The 17,596-nt window shown below is 38.4% G+C and overlaps 1 protein-coding gene across 1 annotated transcript in view; it reads left to right on the plus strand.

Annotated features, from left to right (window-relative positions):
* The window catches only part of LOC132979408 (piezo-type mechanosensitive ion channel component 2), an 88,051-nt gene that overhangs the window by 62,935 nt on the left and 7,520 nt on the right, over window positions 1–17,596 (plus strand). Inside the window, exons 28-46 of the mRNA XM_061045172.1 lie at window positions 636–725; window positions 1,527–1,648; window positions 1,899–1,967; window positions 3,477–3,580; window positions 4,464–4,562; window positions 5,876–5,996; window positions 6,106–6,186; window positions 6,775–6,941; window positions 7,090–7,283; window positions 8,325–8,498; window positions 9,468–10,223; window positions 10,956–11,214; window positions 12,044–12,223; window positions 12,762–13,068; window positions 13,871–14,003; window positions 15,151–15,298; window positions 15,397–15,608; window positions 16,286–16,444; window positions 17,235–17,382. Coding sequence (XP_060901155.1) covers window positions 636–725; window positions 1,527–1,648; window positions 1,899–1,967; window positions 3,477–3,580; window positions 4,464–4,562; window positions 5,876–5,996; window positions 6,106–6,186; window positions 6,775–6,941; window positions 7,090–7,283; window positions 8,325–8,498; window positions 9,468–10,223; window positions 10,956–11,214; window positions 12,044–12,223; window positions 12,762–13,068; window positions 13,871–14,003; window positions 15,151–15,298; window positions 15,397–15,608; window positions 16,286–16,444; window positions 17,235–17,382 — 3,523 coding nt within the window. The remainder of the gene's footprint in view (window positions 1–635; window positions 726–1,526; window positions 1,649–1,898; window positions 1,968–3,476; window positions 3,581–4,463; window positions 4,563–5,875; window positions 5,997–6,105; window positions 6,187–6,774; window positions 6,942–7,089; window positions 7,284–8,324; window positions 8,499–9,467; window positions 10,224–10,955; window positions 11,215–12,043; window positions 12,224–12,761; window positions 13,069–13,870; window positions 14,004–15,150; window positions 15,299–15,396; window positions 15,609–16,285; window positions 16,445–17,234; window positions 17,383–17,596) is intronic.

Below are 17,596 nucleotides of genomic sequence, written 5' to 3' on the forward strand. Positions count from 1 at the left end.
TGACTGTATGCAGTGGTTAGATTTGTGAGTATACAAGTCCCTTAAGATTGAAAGTATTTGGCATTAATGTCATTGTTAAGTGTTTGTTGCTGTTTGCTGTAAAAACTTCTAATTGTAACATTTAGAATTTTAAAGAGCTAAGCGCTCCAATACAGTGAGGCTATCCAGATGCTAGATCACAATATTAATGTCAAAAATAACATTGACATGTAGGAAAATAAAACCCTGCCTCTCTATTAACCAATCAAAATTTTTAAAAAATTATTATCTGACAGCTTGGTGTTTCTTCCTCGTAAAAACTCTGGAAGTTTAATAAGGTTTAACTATCATTTTTAACTTCTCCACTGAAACTTATAAAAACTAATCAAGCAAAATTCAACTAGGATCCTGATGACAGATGCCCTTAGTACAGTTAAGCCATGGATAGAAAATTAGGGAATTAATTTAACCCCTTAGCTGCGAAGCCAAACCATTCTGGCTTAAAAGAGAGATAAAGTTTCAGAAGTAAGAGGAGTCAGTCAGAGATTTGTATGTATAGCATACATGTTGGGACAAGAATAAGTCAAATAGAGTCAAACCCCTTAAACATTTACAGCGACTGTAAGCATATGCTTGTTCACCAATTTGTGTTTCAGAGGGGCGGAGCTCTTCCAGGCCACCATAGTGAAGGCGGTGAGAGCCAGACTGGAGGAGGAGCGCAAATCTGTGGAGCAGCTGAAGAGACAGTGAGACTCTAAATATTTGACTTGGCTTTTGACTGTTTTTATGAGGTTAGCAGACTAAAATAACTGAAAATATATATATATATATGTATAATAATATGAGGGTGTGCATATCAAATTTGTTGATTTGATGTACCTCCATGTCCACAGTGTGCACCAGGAGCTTTAAGACAGAACTGTCTGAGGAATTTTAAGTAATAGAGATCCATAAAAATGATGGCACAACAAGTGCATTTTTTAGACAGACTTTGATTGGGCTTAGTTGCTTGAAAGAATTACATTGCTTCAAATCCGGCCTGTTTGATGGCTGCCAGCGGAGACGGGACAAATTCCTGCAGGAGAAATTCCAAATAATTTAGCACCTTTTAGTCATTTAGATCCTTAAAATATTTGAAAATAGGCCCGAGGTGTAAAAATAACCAAATAACCCTACAAGTTACACCAAACCATGAAGCCTGGTTATGTTTATCTGATTTAATTTTAAGAATGTTTCATTAGTCCAAGTACAATGTAGGCATAAACATGACTTGGAAAGTCATTTCACCCCTGACTTTGTCTTTTATGCTTCCAGGAAGCCATCTCTTAGTGTATATGTATATACTACATAAAAGCTATGTATTTCCACCACTTACAGTTAGCTCAGGAGATACTCATAAGCACTGATAATATCCACTCACCCGCTCTAATGAGCACTCCAACATTACATAACATACACTAATTTCCATGTGAAGCCAGGGGATGTTTATGTGCTGTTCCTCTGTGTCGATACTTTGTGTCTCTTCACCGTCTCTCTGATTTAATCAGGATGGAGCGCATTAAGGTGAGGCAGCAAAAGTTTAAGAGGGGCAAGGAGAAGATGCTGAGCATAGCACAGGAGTCTGGAGAAGGACAGACCCTCGTCCAGCCTGAGGAGGATGATGATGACGGTATGATGAAGGCTGCCAAGGCCTCTCTCTGTGGAGCAATTGTTAGGAAAGTTTGTGTTTAGCTTATATGTAAGCTAGTAGTGATTGAGGAAGATGGGTGAGAGTGTATTAAGACGTTAAAATATGAAATGAAATGTATTTTCTTTAGTATTGGATCTAAAAGAGGAGATAAGTATAAATATGCCTTGAATTATACAGAATTATTAATTTTCTTATCAAATGTTGCATTGCTGTATTTGTGAAATTTTAGGAGCACAGCGAACGAAAGCCAAGACCAAAAAAAAGCAGTGGTGGAGGCCGTGGGTTGACCATGCTTCCAGTAGGTTAACCCCTCCCAAACCCCTTTTTTTCTCTTCCTCCACTCTGATTGGCCCTTGTGTCCTTGACCAGAACGCTGAGGATTCCCATACTGCCCCTGGGCTCTGAAGGCACCAACACACAGTAGCCTTGATCCTTCCAGACTTTAGTCCTTTTCTGTCTCTATTTAAGGGCCCTTGTGACCTGTAGCTCTCATGTAACTGTACACAGTGTGTGGGGAGGCTCTTCAGTCTCAAGATGAGCTCTAAAACCGTGTCAGTATCGGTGCGGAGCAGGGTTTCCTTAAATAGACACGGCGAGACAACAAAGAATGAGAAAAAGACTATTGGCTGGAGGTTTGTACTCGACATCATTTGAAACATAAACACCACCATTGGTTTCACCTACAGAGTCCACAGTAGAGAATCTCTCTGTTGTAAAACATTTTCATGCAAAGATATGAAGTCCACTCGCCTTTATTCTCAGTACTGGAATAAAGGATGAAGAGTTTGTTCATTCTTTGCCTGCAGACATGATCACCAAATGGGTGTTACCTTGGAGGGAACAGCAACAACCATTGGACAAGTTACCGCATAACTCAAATCAGGACTTAATTGTAGATATATAAACACCAGCAACTCTTTGAGTCAATACAGAGGTGTCCTTTTTGGTTGGAACTCATGTCTCATATCATACTCCACCCCCACATTACAAATTATTTCTCTACTTTATCTCCTCGTCGTCTGATGTTTCATCTCCATACCCCAGCATCCTCCCTCACTCCCCGCCCATTGTGGTTCTGTTCAAGGACATAAGTCAGCCCTGTCTGTCCCATTGCTTCCAACACTTAACTAACAGACAGACGTCACTGGCTCTGTCGTGTAATTTAAAGGCTACTACTGGAGTAAGAGTTTCTAATAGACATGCTTCATTGTGCTTTGTGCTCATTCTTAAACAAGTCGCATATGTGTTTCTGATGTGTTTCCTTGATTTTCTCTTTTCACCTTTTCATGTTTGATGATTTTTGATTCTTAACTGTATCATATAGGCTAGGTTTAATGTTTTATATGTTCTAAATTACAATTTAATGGTAAGTGGTTTATATGGAGATATTATTGTTGCAAAACACTTGTGTAAACAGATCCACAAATGTGTACAGAGATCAACAAATTCATAAACAGATCCACAAATGCATACATAGATCCACAAATGGGTCTCTTAAGTTCCTAAATAGATCCACAAACGCGTACAAAGATCCACAAATACGGAAACAGATCCACAAAAGCGTAACCTAGCATATCTGCCCATATGTGGAGCAGTTTCTAAATGTGCTCTGTGAATACATCTGTGTACAGAGCTGTATGTACATTTGTTGATCTTTTTATACATTAGCAAATTGTTTTGCAACAATAACAGTTCCATAGGTTTGATGTTCCTTTAAGCAAAGGAACCTTCCTTGAAACCTGTTTTTCTTACTGTTAACATGCTCTGTTTGACTGATTGTAGCTTAACTTTGCCTTCTGCCTCTCAGTGGTTAGAAGTGGAGACTATTACTTATTTGAAACTGACAGTGAGGAGGAAGAGGAGGAAGAGGAGAAAAAAGATGACGAGCCCCCAAAGAAGTCAGCGTTTCAGGTAGTTCAACTGTCAGTGCCAAACAAGATAGTAACATTGTTCCGTGATTACTAATTACAGTTGTGATTACTTTTGTGATGCAAACTTTTAATTTGTTTATCATTCAAAATACAAGAACAATAGAACACATTGTGAACAAAGCTGAAAATACATCTAACACAATATATGTTTTTTTTTTCAATGTTCAAAGTTTAATTGTTGATGAACTGCTTTTAATGACTGATAAAAGCACTTGTTATGAAAACTGAATACACTGGGGTTGGGACTTGCACAGTAAGTGGCAATGTGATACGATAGGGTATGAAACTATACGATACAATATGATAGGCGAGTGGCCTACGAGTACGAAGATATCACACAAGGATTATTGATATATAAAACAAGACAACCATGCAATGATACATTGTGATATCTGATTAACTGGGGGATATAAAATGTTTTTATTCACTGCAATTTGGTGTCAACTTACCTCTTGTCACGCTGCATCTCTTCACTTCTTTTCCCAGCTGTCTGATGTTATACCGCTATTAACTAATGTTCATGTTATCCTAATTCATGTCTTAAGATCCACCATGAGGAGTCATGAAGTAGTGACATGACGAGGGAAATTTGCACAGATTTGCACTATATTTTTTAGTAATAGGATTTAAATTTTTGGCACCAATGATTTGATAATTGTATTACGCAAGTCAAGACAACAATGTATTGCTGTATCAATATTTTGCCCCACCCCTCACCAACACTCAGGGGAATGTGATGATGATATAATTCTCTTTGTTCGCTGTCTCCTAACAAAGTAAACAGCTGCTGTTTCTGCAAATTTGAAATGATTTACTACTAATCCATTAATCTACTAATCTCTGACTCTGTTGTCTCTCCGTAGCGAGCTATTGGGAAGTTTCTATCTGCTGTTCTGGCTTTACCCAGGTCTATCATTAAGCTGCCTAAAACTATCCTGCAGTATGTAGTGAAGGCAGGAAAGGTACTAACCCGAGCTAACACAGTTTGCTTTCTGTTCAAACACCTGCCATGTTGAATATCAAGTAATGCCACAGAGTACTGACTTTCAAGCTCATGTTTGATGTTCTGCTTTGGCAAAAATCATCCAACGTTAACTGGAATGGAAATCATTTGACCTTTTGCATGTTCTTTTCTGAGCTCAACTGTATGCATGATGTAGTACTTTATTCTGACATGGTACTACCCTTTTTGTGTTTTCTGTCCGTTTGTGACTTTTCATGTGGTTTACTGCTTTGAACTGGATTCTATTATTATGATAAATTTTAGCAATTAGTGCTTAACCTTGTCCCTGATGAAGATTAATGTTTGTGTTTTAAGTAACCCTGGTGGTTTTGTGTGTTTCAGTGCATAACTGCAAATGTTTTCATTCTTAATATTATTGACTGGTGTCTTTGGCTATAATGATTATACACTGCAAACCATAAAAACCTGTTCCTGGGATATTCTGTAACTCTGTAATCCATGTTGTTTGATTACAGATTTGACAGATTTTTCAATCAATCAATCTTCATTTGTATAGGGCCAATTCATAACCAATGTAATCTCAATACAGTTTACAAAAGAGCAGGTAAAAGATCTTACTCATTGTTATGTTACAAAAGAGCAGGTAAAAGACCTTACTTATTGTTATGTTACAAAAGAGCAGGTAAAAGACCTCACACGTTGTTATGTTACAAAAGAGCAGGTAAAAGACCTCACACGTTGTTATGTTACAAAAGAGCAGGTAAAAGACCTCACTAGTTGTTATTTTACAAAAGAGCAGGTAAAAGACCTCACTCGTTATGTTACAAAAGAGCAGGTAAAAGACCTCACTCGTTATGTTACAAAAGAGCAGGTAAAAGACCTCACTCGTTATGTTACAAAAGAGCAGGTAAAAGACCTCACTCGTTGTTATGTTACAAAAGAGCAGGTAAAAGACCTCACTTGTTATATTATCTTCAAAGATCTAACATTAATTCATCATGAGCACAGCATTTAGCATGCAGTAGTTACATTTTTGGATGTGTTGTTTTGAAAAAGCGTTTTTTTTTGGTTAGAACAAGAAACTAACAACCGCTGCATATTTTCCTACGTTGATATAAATTTGAATAGTTTAGGTATTCTCTCAGAGAAGTGTTAAGTCTACATGTACAGTATATTTGTAATAAATACACAAAAGCATGCAAACCACCTTCAGTTGGTTCATTGTTTTGCTTTGTCTAGTCGTACGTCTTACCACATGTTTTATATGCATGAGTACTTTCTTCTTTTTAAAATTTAACATTTTTCCTCTAGTTTCTTTACCACGCTTGGATCACAGACCCTAAAGCTGCACTAAGAGCACGAGGCAAAGAGAAACGCAAATTCTGGAAAAAATACACAAAAGGAGTCAGACACAGAAAAAGCAAGAAAGAAGGTAAGTAAATTCTAAAGACAAAAAACTCACATTAAACTGTGTGAAGGACTAGTTAGGTGTGAGAATGACTTTGAATGAACCACATTGAGGTGTCTTTACTGTCCTGCAGCAGGTCATGTAACCATAGACCTTGGAGAGCTCTCAGATGGGGGAGAAAAAGAAGAGGAAAACAAGAAGACTGGTGGTCCAGGTTGGTTTCTTTAGAAGAAATGTGTTTTATTACATCTTGAAATAAAGACAAACGACTTTATTTTGTGCCATAAAGTTTCTCTCTTTAAGTTTTAACAAGCTTTAAAATGCACAAAAGATTCTAAATAACTAAAATACTAGATTTAGTTTTTACCCATGTTTGGGCTGTCAGAGAGGGGAACTAATTACAGATTTTAAGAATCCTTTAATCAAAAGTCATTATCCTAAAAATATAAATGGCTTCTATTTTCCTAAACCTAGAAGCTACTGATTCGCCTTTCTGTCGAAATTAAATTCTGGTGTTGGGAAGGATACTTCTTCGGGAAAGTGATGGTGAAATTTCAGAAACTTCCAAATAAAATGAGGAAAAATTATGACACTAACAATTAGATTTTTATTTGCCTGTATTTTATTTTATCATTAGTATGTTTGTTAATTCATGTTATGTTGCATATTTAGTTTTACATATTAATACAAAAATCATCTAATTTCAGCTCCAATAAGAGACACTCATTTGAATGCTCTATAGTACGCCCTGAAAAGTTAAATTACGGTAACCTAACCGCTATGTGTTGTATTCCTTCCTCAGACAACATCATCAAGCGAGTGTTCAACATCATCAAGTTCACCTGGGTGCTCTTCCAAACGGCGGTGGAAAGCTTCACTAGGTGGATGAATGACATGTGCAGGGAGTACATCGACATCTCCACTGTGCTGCGTATAGAGCGCTGCATGCTGACTAGAGAGGTCAAAAAGGTACCAAGAATATGGAAGAAGTTGTTTTGAAGGAAGTTTTTAAATCTTAAAATGTCTCAGTTTTAAATATATATAAGTTAATAACCGATATGGACCTTTAGTGATAAAAGGAGAAAGTGTAGATGAATACTTTTTTTTGTACCACCAGGGTAACGTGCCGTCCAGAGAGAGCATCCATGTCTACTACCAGAAAGCCATGAGGCTCAACATGTCCAGGCAGGCCAGCATGGAAATACTCAGTGAGGAGGAGTCAGTCTCTGGATCCACCAGGGTCAAAAGAAGGCGAGGAAACTACCGCATGGAGAGCCAGGACTCCACGGCCTCCAGAGACAGCATATCCAGGTACACACATACACCTGATGGTGGTCATCAGCAATGCAACATGGGAGAACACATGGCCTAAAACATGTGAATACAGGCACAGAGAGCCTAAATAATGTGACCTAAAAAAAAAACCTAACTGGGCATGAATAACACTTTTTTAAAGGGCTTAAGATTAAGAAATTGTTTACATAGGTATTTGAAGCATGTACTTTTAAGTAAGACAATTATGTTGAAAATATCTCTTTTTATATGTCAGGACTATGCACCCACATAATTTAGGGTTGAAACATGTTTATAACACGTCCAGCCATGTATTTGTAAAAGTTTTTCAGGTTCAAAAGTCATTGTTTACATTGAGTAATTGTTCGTTGTCCGGGAGGACGTGCTGTATACATAATCTGTAAAACATGAGTTATCAAGAAGCAGTGGTATTAACAGAAGCAGAACAAATGTATATCAGTATTATGTGCGTTAAGCTTCACATGATGATTGGTTCTCCAAAATCAGTTAAAAACACATGATCTTAAATACCTCTTGTGCTATTTCAACATGCTAGTAGATAGTTTTGGTGTTATCTGTACAGGTTTTAAGAATTGACAAAAAAAAAACATTTTGAATATAACTTTCATTCGGACTCTCTGCAGAGGACAGAAGACAAAATCCAGGGTAACTGGGACATTGTTTCTGGAATATGAAGTTGCTCTTTTTATAAATAGCGTATAAAACCATAGTCTTCATGGATAGATGTGACTAGAGGTAAAATAGAAAAAAAAAAATTTGTGATTAATTAAATCTGTAAAGGTGTTACTCAGTCAATATCTTGTGGTCATCGTTATATTGAGACATCCCCATTCTTTGCTTCATCTCATGTTTATTATGATCCTATGCCGATGGAAACCAGATCATGATTCCCCTGTTTTTTGTTTTTTTTTAAAGTTGGGCTGGAAGCCTTTATGACACTGTGTACAGGGAATCCCTTATCTGCGTAACCTAACTTAGATCCCATCTCATCCTTCTCATTACTGATGATCTCATCTGTCACTCTCACCAACCTCTCAGTGCCTTGACTGAGGCAACCACTTTGTTTTCTCGACAATCCACGCTGGAAGACCTGGATGGGATGCCAGAGTGCATTCCTAAAACCAGCGAGCGGGCCAGGCCCAAACTGCGTAAGATGTACGGCCTGGACGTGTCCAATTCATCAGTGGACAGCTGCAGCAGCTTCGTGTCCAGGTGCCTGGCCTCAGCTTCACCCATACACACGCCTATCATCAACTATGTTTACATGCACAAATATAACTATTTCCCAAAATGCTGCGTCTGGAATACGACCCTATTCTACAAGCAGAATATGCTGTTTATATAACCTGTGGCATATTGCCAACATTCAGAATAACAGTGGTTAGTTTGTGCACATGTAAACATATTCACTGTCACTCCCATTGCATCTCATGACTTTTGTTTTCATCAAACAATTTTCTAGATTTCATCATTGCATGACCTTCCTAGAACCTATTTTTTATAGACCTCATCCCTGTCAAAACACAGGAAACAGAAAACATAAATATATGTGAACTTCATCTCTTTTTAAACCACAAGATTTGTATCCAATAACATCCACATATGTAAAGCAAACTTATAGATTGTGGTCTGTTTGTCCTGATCTTATTCCTTGTTATTATTTGAGATTATAAACCAAATATATATATATATTTTTTTTTTTTATGGAGACGTACTGTGACATACTGGCTGGTTTGCCACTGAATACTCCCTTAAACCCTCTATGAAGTTTCAGTCTGTAACCATTAATACAAGGCTTATAACAAATTATGAAGAAAGTGTAAGTTGTTATGAATATATTATATTATTCATATTACTGATGACAATTTTTTAACAACATAATAAAAATAATACATGTTTATATTTCTGCCTTAAGCAACATTTCAGTGTGTTACAAACCATTTGTTAGCGTTTTGTTTATTCTGCTTATCCATATTTGGTTTAATTTGGTTTCCATTTAAATGTATTCAATCTAATAAATATTCTAAAGTTTTAATAAACACAGGTTCATTTGATTTTTACAACAGATTGTTCCCTGAAATTCGCAGGGTTGCAGGTAATTTGTTGCCATGTATCCGTCCATCTTAGTGGGCAGACTTGAACGTGGCTTGACACAATCCTTTCTGGTTTTGTCCCCTCCAGTGAGGCGACCCAGTCCGTCATGATCTACTCCAGACAGGGCACCACAGACACCATAGAAGAAGTGGAGGATGAGCAGGATCAAGGGGAGGACAGGCAGCAGGTTCCCTGGGAATCCCAACAGCTAGACGAGAGCGAGGGGGCCGAGGGAGGTCCCTGGAGTGATGGAGAACCCAGAGAGAGAGAAGAAGAAGAAGAGGAGGAGGGAATTGAGAGACGCGAGGGTGAGGCGGATGAGGGCCAGGAGGGTGAAGAGGGTGAGGGCCAGGAGGGACCAGAGGGTGAGGGCCAGGAGGGACCAGAGGGTGAGGAGGGACTAGAGGATGAGGAGGGACTAGAGGTACCAAGTGACCAGGGGAGTAAAGAGAGAGAAGAGGCTTTCTGGGAGTCCTTTGGCCCAGATGAGGGCCCCTCCCTCAGGCAGGAGGAGGTAGACTCTGCCCCTTCTGGCCAGGAGAAAGACTTCATCACTGAGAGTGAGGATGGGGGAGGACAGCAGGACTTCATGCACACAGAGGGGCGGGGCGGACTTCTCTACACACCTGACACAGATGCTTCCAAAATATCCGACGCTGACGTTCCTCCCAGCTACAGCAAGGCGGTCAGCTTTGACCGGCTGGAAGTCAGCGATGACGAGAGTGACATGGACAGGAGGAGGCGTATGGTGATGACGTCTGACAGCCGCTCAGACAGCAGGTCAGACATCATGCTGCCCTCCATGACAACTGAGCTGACCGCCAGTGAACTGCTGCTCAACAAGTAAGTCCAAAACGCAACCAGGGTAAGGGAATCAGAACGGTCACAATAAGTGTTGATGATTGGTTAAGATTTGTAAGGATTTCCATCATAACTTTGCATTTAAATTATATGTTAATATGTTATATTACAAACAAAAAAGAAACATTTTCCCAGCCTCAATATATGGTAAAACCCTGATGTGATGGTAGGTATGTTAATAACCTTAATGAATTAAAAATGGGTTCATTGTAAAATAATGTCCTCAGTGAAATGTGATATTCAAACAACTGTGTTTAGATATCTAAATAAATGTAAGAAGGTGAGACCCCAGGAACATTACTTAGTATGTCTTTTCTTTATTTGTACTTTCTGTCTCTCTTTGGAGCTTTTTGTGTTTCATTCAAGTTGTGGTCCTTCTTCGTCCTGTTAGAGTTGTTTTGTACAGTAGGTTGTTTTGCACTCTTAGTTTTCTACTTGCATATCTTTGTAGTTGTTTTGTTTCATTGTTTTAGTGCTGCAGGTCTTTGTTAACTTCTCATTTCTTTGTTGTTGTTTTAAGTATTTTAAAAGTATTTCATTCTCATTTGGCATCGCTCTGTAGTTATTTTGTGTCTTTTTGTGGTTGTTCTGTGTCTCTTTGTAATCATTTTGAGTGACCTTTATAGTCAAAGCAAACTTAAGAAACAATTTGTTTGGTCAAAAAAATCAAAAAATTCAAGTGATTTTTTCAGTCAATCGGTCTGTTTCCTTCAGGATGTTTTATGACGAGGAGCTGGACGGCTCAGATAGATTCTACCAGAAGCAGCCTCTGATCCTCCAGCTCTGCTACGCCCTCTACAACATGTTGGTGGCTCACTCAGAGATGGTGTGCTACCTGGTCATCATCATCAACCACATGGTGTCGGCCTCCTGCGCCACCCTGGTCCTTCCCATCACCATCTTCCTGTGGGCCATGTTGTCAGTGCCTCGACCGAGCAAGCGCTACTGGATGACTGCCATCGTCTACACTGAGGTACAGACTGAAACCAAGATGTCCTTTACAGTTATATCAACAAAACAAATCGAATGTGTCGGGGAAAATCAGCACAAACAGCTTTCGATAAATGATCAGTTTTTAACACTCTTTGATAAGAACATCAATCTGATAAATATAAATAACTTATTGCATGAAGACATTTCAACAGTTTTTTTAATCAAAATCAAAGAAAAAAAGAGCCAGCCATCTTGGCCCTATGTTTTTGTGTAGCATGTCTCCTAATAACAGAAACTTTATCTGTTTCGAGTTCTTATTACAGCAATGACAATAAAGATATATTCTATTCTAATTCGAATAAAGTATACATAATGAAAGAAAATAAACGACTGCTCTGAAGTAGGCCGACACGATTAGAGAAAATATACAATGAGCCAGTGCATTGTTTAATATTGTGATAACAATGAGGATCAATAAATAGACAAAAGCTAAAGAGTATATATATATATAAGTTATAACTTACAGTTTTTATGTCTGTCTGCTGGTCTTCATGTTTCACTTTAATACACAATAAATCAAAACGCTTTCTTTTTTCACCAGCTAAATTATAATTAGGTTAGATACAGTGTGTACATGCTGGGTGAGACAGCATTGCTCGTTTCCATTAGATCATTTTTCTTATTTATTGAGAATGCTCATATCGTGATAATGATGAAATGGTGATTAACTGTGCAGCCCTACTCTGAAGTCTAGGACCAGGAATGTAATATCATGGATTTTTATACTGTAGTGCTGCTTCTTCTGTTTCTTTGTGAAGTTTCGTCACAGTCCTGGCAGCCGTACTTACTTTCACTTTGTTCCCCTCCAGGTAACAATCTTCATCAAGTACTTCTGCCAGTTTGGCTTCTTCCCCTTTAACCAGAACAAGGTCGACAAAAATAAACCATATCACCCTCCGAACATCATCGGTGTGGAGAAGAAAGACGGTTACGTCCACTTTGACCTGGTCCAGTTACTGGCTCTTTTCTTCCACAGATCCATTCTGAAGGTAACTGCAAACTGACAAACCCCGACAGCTCTAACATATCGCTCACATCTGTCCTCTGCAGGTTCCCACACTCAGACTGGAACTGTATGAGTGCCTGCAATACGCACAAGCTCTCTAAATAATATATCACAGAGTGCGGTAGATCTCTTTTTGTGAGATTGAGACAACATTTGTTATGAATTAGCGCTGCACAAATAAAGATTGATTGATAAAGGTTGATTGACATGCCTGGTAATTATATCTCTAATTGTTTACACATAGTATTGTTGCTGTCTAATGCTTTTTTGCACATCATGTTGTAACGTGTGACTTCACTATTATTGTTAAAACTGTTAGGTTTTACATTTTTTTGTAATTATTTTGTATTGTTGTCTTGCACATCAGTATAATGACGATAAGACTTTGTATGTGTACTTGTTGTCCTGTTATGGACAAACACATGTTTTGACAAATGTTTGCATGCAACAAGAAGCTTGTTTTAAACAAATATGACACAGACTAAACATTCCTGCTGTTTTCCACCTCTTCCTATTTCCAGTGCCATGGTCTGTGGGACGAGGACGACCCGAAACTGAAGAGAGAGCAGTCTCGACAGAGTGAGTCAGAGGACGAGGGAAAAGACAAGGAGGAGAGCGATAAGGGGTCCGAACCGGCATCCTCGCTGTTCAATGAAAGTAGAAGCTCCACTCACACTTTGAGATCCATGAACTTCGGGACGTCCATCGATTCAGGACAGATCCAGATGCATTACCCGCAGCAGCAGACCTACCAGCGTCGCAAGAGCTCCAGCGGAGGCTCACACATTTCAGTACGATCGCTCCACTCCTCGGCAAGGTCCAAAAGAGGTGAAGGTCCTACTTTATTTAATCCCCATCAAAACGCTTATTGATATTAGAGATATTTTAACTACAAGCAGAACAAACGGATGAGTGCCATCTACCAAAAGCACCCACTGACAATAAAATAAAAAACTTCTCAGACACAAAGCCATCTTTTGGACAAACATTAAACCAAAACAAGTGAAACATGAAGGGGGGCAGTGGTCTTTATGAAGTCGATTTCAATTTGAACATGATGTCCATCAGAGATGACTAATTCTTCATTTTCATCGTCTGATCATTTAAGACAATTCATTAAGGCAGTAGTAAACAATCCCTTTATCGTTTCAAACATTTTGCTGTTTCTTCTTTACGTATGTAGGCCATTCTCTCCAAAGGAAAGTTATTAGCACCTAAATCCTGACCCAGTGTGTAGCACTTGGATTTTTAGTCTTTTTTTATATATATATTCTAATTGATCTTTTGGCGTGCAGGAGACACATATTTATCATTTTGAGTTCACTTTAAGTTAAACTTTTATTTTTTGATGAAGTCCTAAAATATAAATCCCAGTATCTATGTGTCTTAAATCATGAATGTCTTGTTTTATTTCCTACTGATGGCTGAACTAGTTTTAAAACATGACTGATAAGGTCTACAACAAATACTAAAGTTCTGAGAGTGAGTCATTATCCAACTCATTACTTCCTGATATCCTGTGTTGTCCAGCTCTCTGTGTTTGTGTTTGTGGATGTGAAGCTGTGTCTTTGACCCGGTGCTTGCTTTGTCACGCTTCCTTTACAACTGGAAATGTCGATGGTTTCCACAGGGAGTACGGCTTCCCACAACAGCAGCCGCAAGGAGGGCAGCGTGGCCAGTGTGCAGCTGAAGACACGCAAGCAGATGATCATGGAGAAGCTGAGGGAGCAGCTCTTCAAAGGAAAAGCGTTTGTCTTAAAGAGGTAGGATGACGCAGACAGTGAGGGTTTGTGATAAGTCTCCTCATCTCCTCCAAATGATGCTTTCTAGTCAACACAGGGATCTGATGAGACCAGTGCTTAGAAAGCATCCTGGACCAATAATAGAAGATGCTCTGTGGGATATTTATATCAGTGATGCAATAGCTGAAACCTTTCAAAGGTCTAAATTTAGAGCTTTAATTACAGCGTTCCCGTTAGACCATTTTTGTAAGTGCTGTTATTGTTATTGTTCTTAATTTCATCACAGTGGAACCGCTGGTTTCTGAGAAAGTATGTCGAGAACACACAGAGAAGATTCTTCATTTGATTAATCTAGATATAAGTTTAAGCCGATTTGCCTGAAGCTGGCAAGTGTTTGTTCAACCTTTTTATTTTAACTTTCGAATCTCCGACCTTTATCAAGAATGTACTGACTCAGAGAGGAAACATGGACCATGAGTTACGATCACAACGTTTTAAAAGAGGTGAAGAAGCCTAAATCTGGTGTGAACCATGAAAATGACAGTGTTACACCATCACAAACAAAACGACTTGTATTTGAGCAAAGGGCTTCATGATTGAAGCCAACATGGTAATCACCATCAATCAATACAAACAGTTCTTTGTGAACTTTGATGATTAAACACAATTATTTATTAGCTTTAAAGACGTTTTTTTGTCATTGTTCTCTGACATTTAAATGACACAGTAACGTGCTCGGTCTGATGTGCAATAGTTTTTTTTTTTAACAGATGGAGCATGTATTTTTGTGAGTGGTGTTATTGTTCTTAACTTAATCAGTGGAACCTGTTATTCTTTTTTTTACCCTACATGTCTATATCACAAGTTAGTTTAATCGTGAGAAGAGCAAAACCGTGGACGCGATTCATATTTGATTACCTGTGCAGCTCTGTTTCAGCAGAAAAGACTTGAATTCTTAAAAGAGATGGTGGTAGGTACTGGTATACGGTTCATTACGTGTCTTTAAAACCATTTCAGAGTAGTCCTTGAGGCTGCTGGGAATCAATATTAGAGCTTTAGACGGGTTTTTCAGACTGCTTTATTGTCGAGGGTGACAGGAAAGTACAAACCACCTGGATCGTTTTATTTTCACTCACAATAGCGTTGTTTCTCTTTATGTTTTTCTTAGGTTCATGGAGCTCTATCTCCCCATGAGGCAGTTCTTCTATAACTTGATCCATCCAGAGTACAGCGCAGTCACAGACGTCTATGTGCTGATGTTCCTCGCTGACACAGTCGACTTCATCATCATCGTGTTTGGATTCTGGGCGTTTGGTGTAGGTTTATTTTATGTTTTTATGTTTTTATTTTCTGCTCCAAATTCTCTAATCAATTGACCTTCTACAGTGTCGTCATTCATATTGTCCCCTCATAGAAACACTCGGCTGCAGACATCACGTCTTCTCTGTCGGAGGATCAGGTCCCGGGACCTTTCCTGGTCATGGTTCTGATCCAGTTCGGTACCATGGTGGTGGACCGGGCCCTCTACCTCAGAAAGTCTGTCTTGGGCAAGGTCATCTTCCAGGTCTTCCTGCTCTTTGGCATCCACTTCTGGATGTTCTTCATCCTGCCAGGAGTCACAGAGAAGTAAGAAGTGTGTCTGTTCATGGACAGTGAGAATGATGTCTGTTGTGTTGTTCCTACACTGAAATGAGAAAATAAAACAAATGTGAATAAATGAATTGTACCTCACATAGGCATGAGGTGTGTCATTCTCCTCAGAAGAAACTTTGATCAAAGAAAAAAACAAGTTTAGAAAATGTTTTATTAAAATCACACTGTAAAAAAGTGCTTGTCAAATTATCTCAACTAACTTGATATAAACCAAATTCACCTCAGAAGTCCAGATAAACGTTTTATTCCAAGATATTAAGAGCATAAGCAGAAGGCCTGAATCGCTTGTATTCAATTAAAAACAAACTGCCAGTGAAGAAACTAAAATGACTTGATAGGATTTCTTGAAACAAGATTTGAATCAGCTTTCATTACAGTCCTTATATTTTACTAATATCTTCAAATATGTCGTTGTATCTGGACTCGTTAGGTGAATGTGGCTTTATAAAGTATGATTATAGCGCCAGATTTTTTGTTTTGTTTTACAGTGACATTAAATTTTGAATGTAGCAGCTAGCTTTTGTTTGTAAAACCAGAAACATTGAATATTTATGATTCTTTGAGCTGCCAGTAATTAAAAAAAAAAAAAAAGGACATAGCTACCTCATTCTCTAATTGTTACATCTGTCTCACTGCTCTTTTCTTCACAGGCGTTTCAGCGAGAACAAAGTGGCTCAGATGTGGTATTTTGTCAAGTGCATCTACTTCGCCCTGTCGGCCTATCAGATCCGCTGTGGTTATCCCACTCGAGTTTTGGGAAACTTCCTCACAAAGAGCTACAATTATATGAACCTCTTCCTCTTTCAAGGGTGAGTTGTGCCTGGAAAGAATAATGTGTTCCAGCTGGACAAACCCGTCCAAGGTCCTGGTCACGTCAGGGCTCGACAACTAACTGCTGTTGTAAGATTAGGAAACAGTTTGTGGTTTTAAAAATCTAAATCAAAGCTAGTTATGTGAAAGGACATCAACATTTCTAATCTTACTGTAAGTGTTTTGTCTTTTTGTGGAAGCACCATTTATATATGCTAGTGTTCAGCTCTCTATTTCATGTCTATAGGATCACTCACTTTTAACTTTACCAAAGTTGTCAAGCAAAAATCTTTGTATTGTGTCAATTTAACTTGTACATTTCTCAACTCAGAAAAACAACTTTATTAACAGAACATTTTAGACACCCGCAGGAAGCTTAATACGTTTAATTGAATTATAGGCAATAAAAAACTATAATTAGTTTTATCCCAAGGCATGCTCAGTGTCATTTTTAGTTAATGAACATCACAGCATAGTGTGTTTTTTCTGCTTTCTTTCCTGTTCTTGAACTTCTCCACACTGTTTCCATACTAGAGGTCAACCCACGCAGCAGTGTGTATGGTGTTAAGTTAGATGTAACATTTGTAGTTAAAAAAACAAAAACCTGGGAAAACGCAGTTGTAGCTTTATTAAATCACGATGTGAAATCATGATTAAAATGTTTAAATGTGCACTTCTTTTCGCCAAAACATAAGAAAATGATTAACACAATATTTTGATGCAGTAATAAGATTGTAATTCAGTGTACTCTTTTGACAGAATAAGAGAGCTTTTGTCTTTTGTTCCTAGTTTTCGCCTGGTGCCGTTCCTGACGGAGCTGCGAGCAGTGATGGACTGGGTTTGGACGGATACCTCGCTGTCTCTGTCCAGCTGGATCTGTGTGGAGGACATCTACGCTCACATCTTTATCCTGAAATGCTGGAGAGAGTCTGAGAAGGTGTTTTTCATATGTGGCATCAGGAATCAGTCTCAAAGCCAAACACTGTCATGTTGGAATTCATGCTGAAATTTACTTTTGTAATTTGTTGAAGTAAATCTTCTGTTTTTTTTCTAAGTTGTGAAGTTTCAATTCAGATCTGGATTCAAAGAAATGTCACTTTAGAAAATAAGCATATATCAGATAAATATTATATAAAGACGTATGTTTCACG

The sequence above is a fragment of the Labrus mixtus genome, chromosome 8, assembly GCF_963584025.1.
Source record: "Labrus mixtus chromosome 8, fLabMix1.1, whole genome shotgun sequence".
Classification (NCBI taxonomy): domain Eukaryota; kingdom Metazoa; phylum Chordata; class Actinopteri; order Labriformes; family Labridae; genus Labrus; species Labrus mixtus.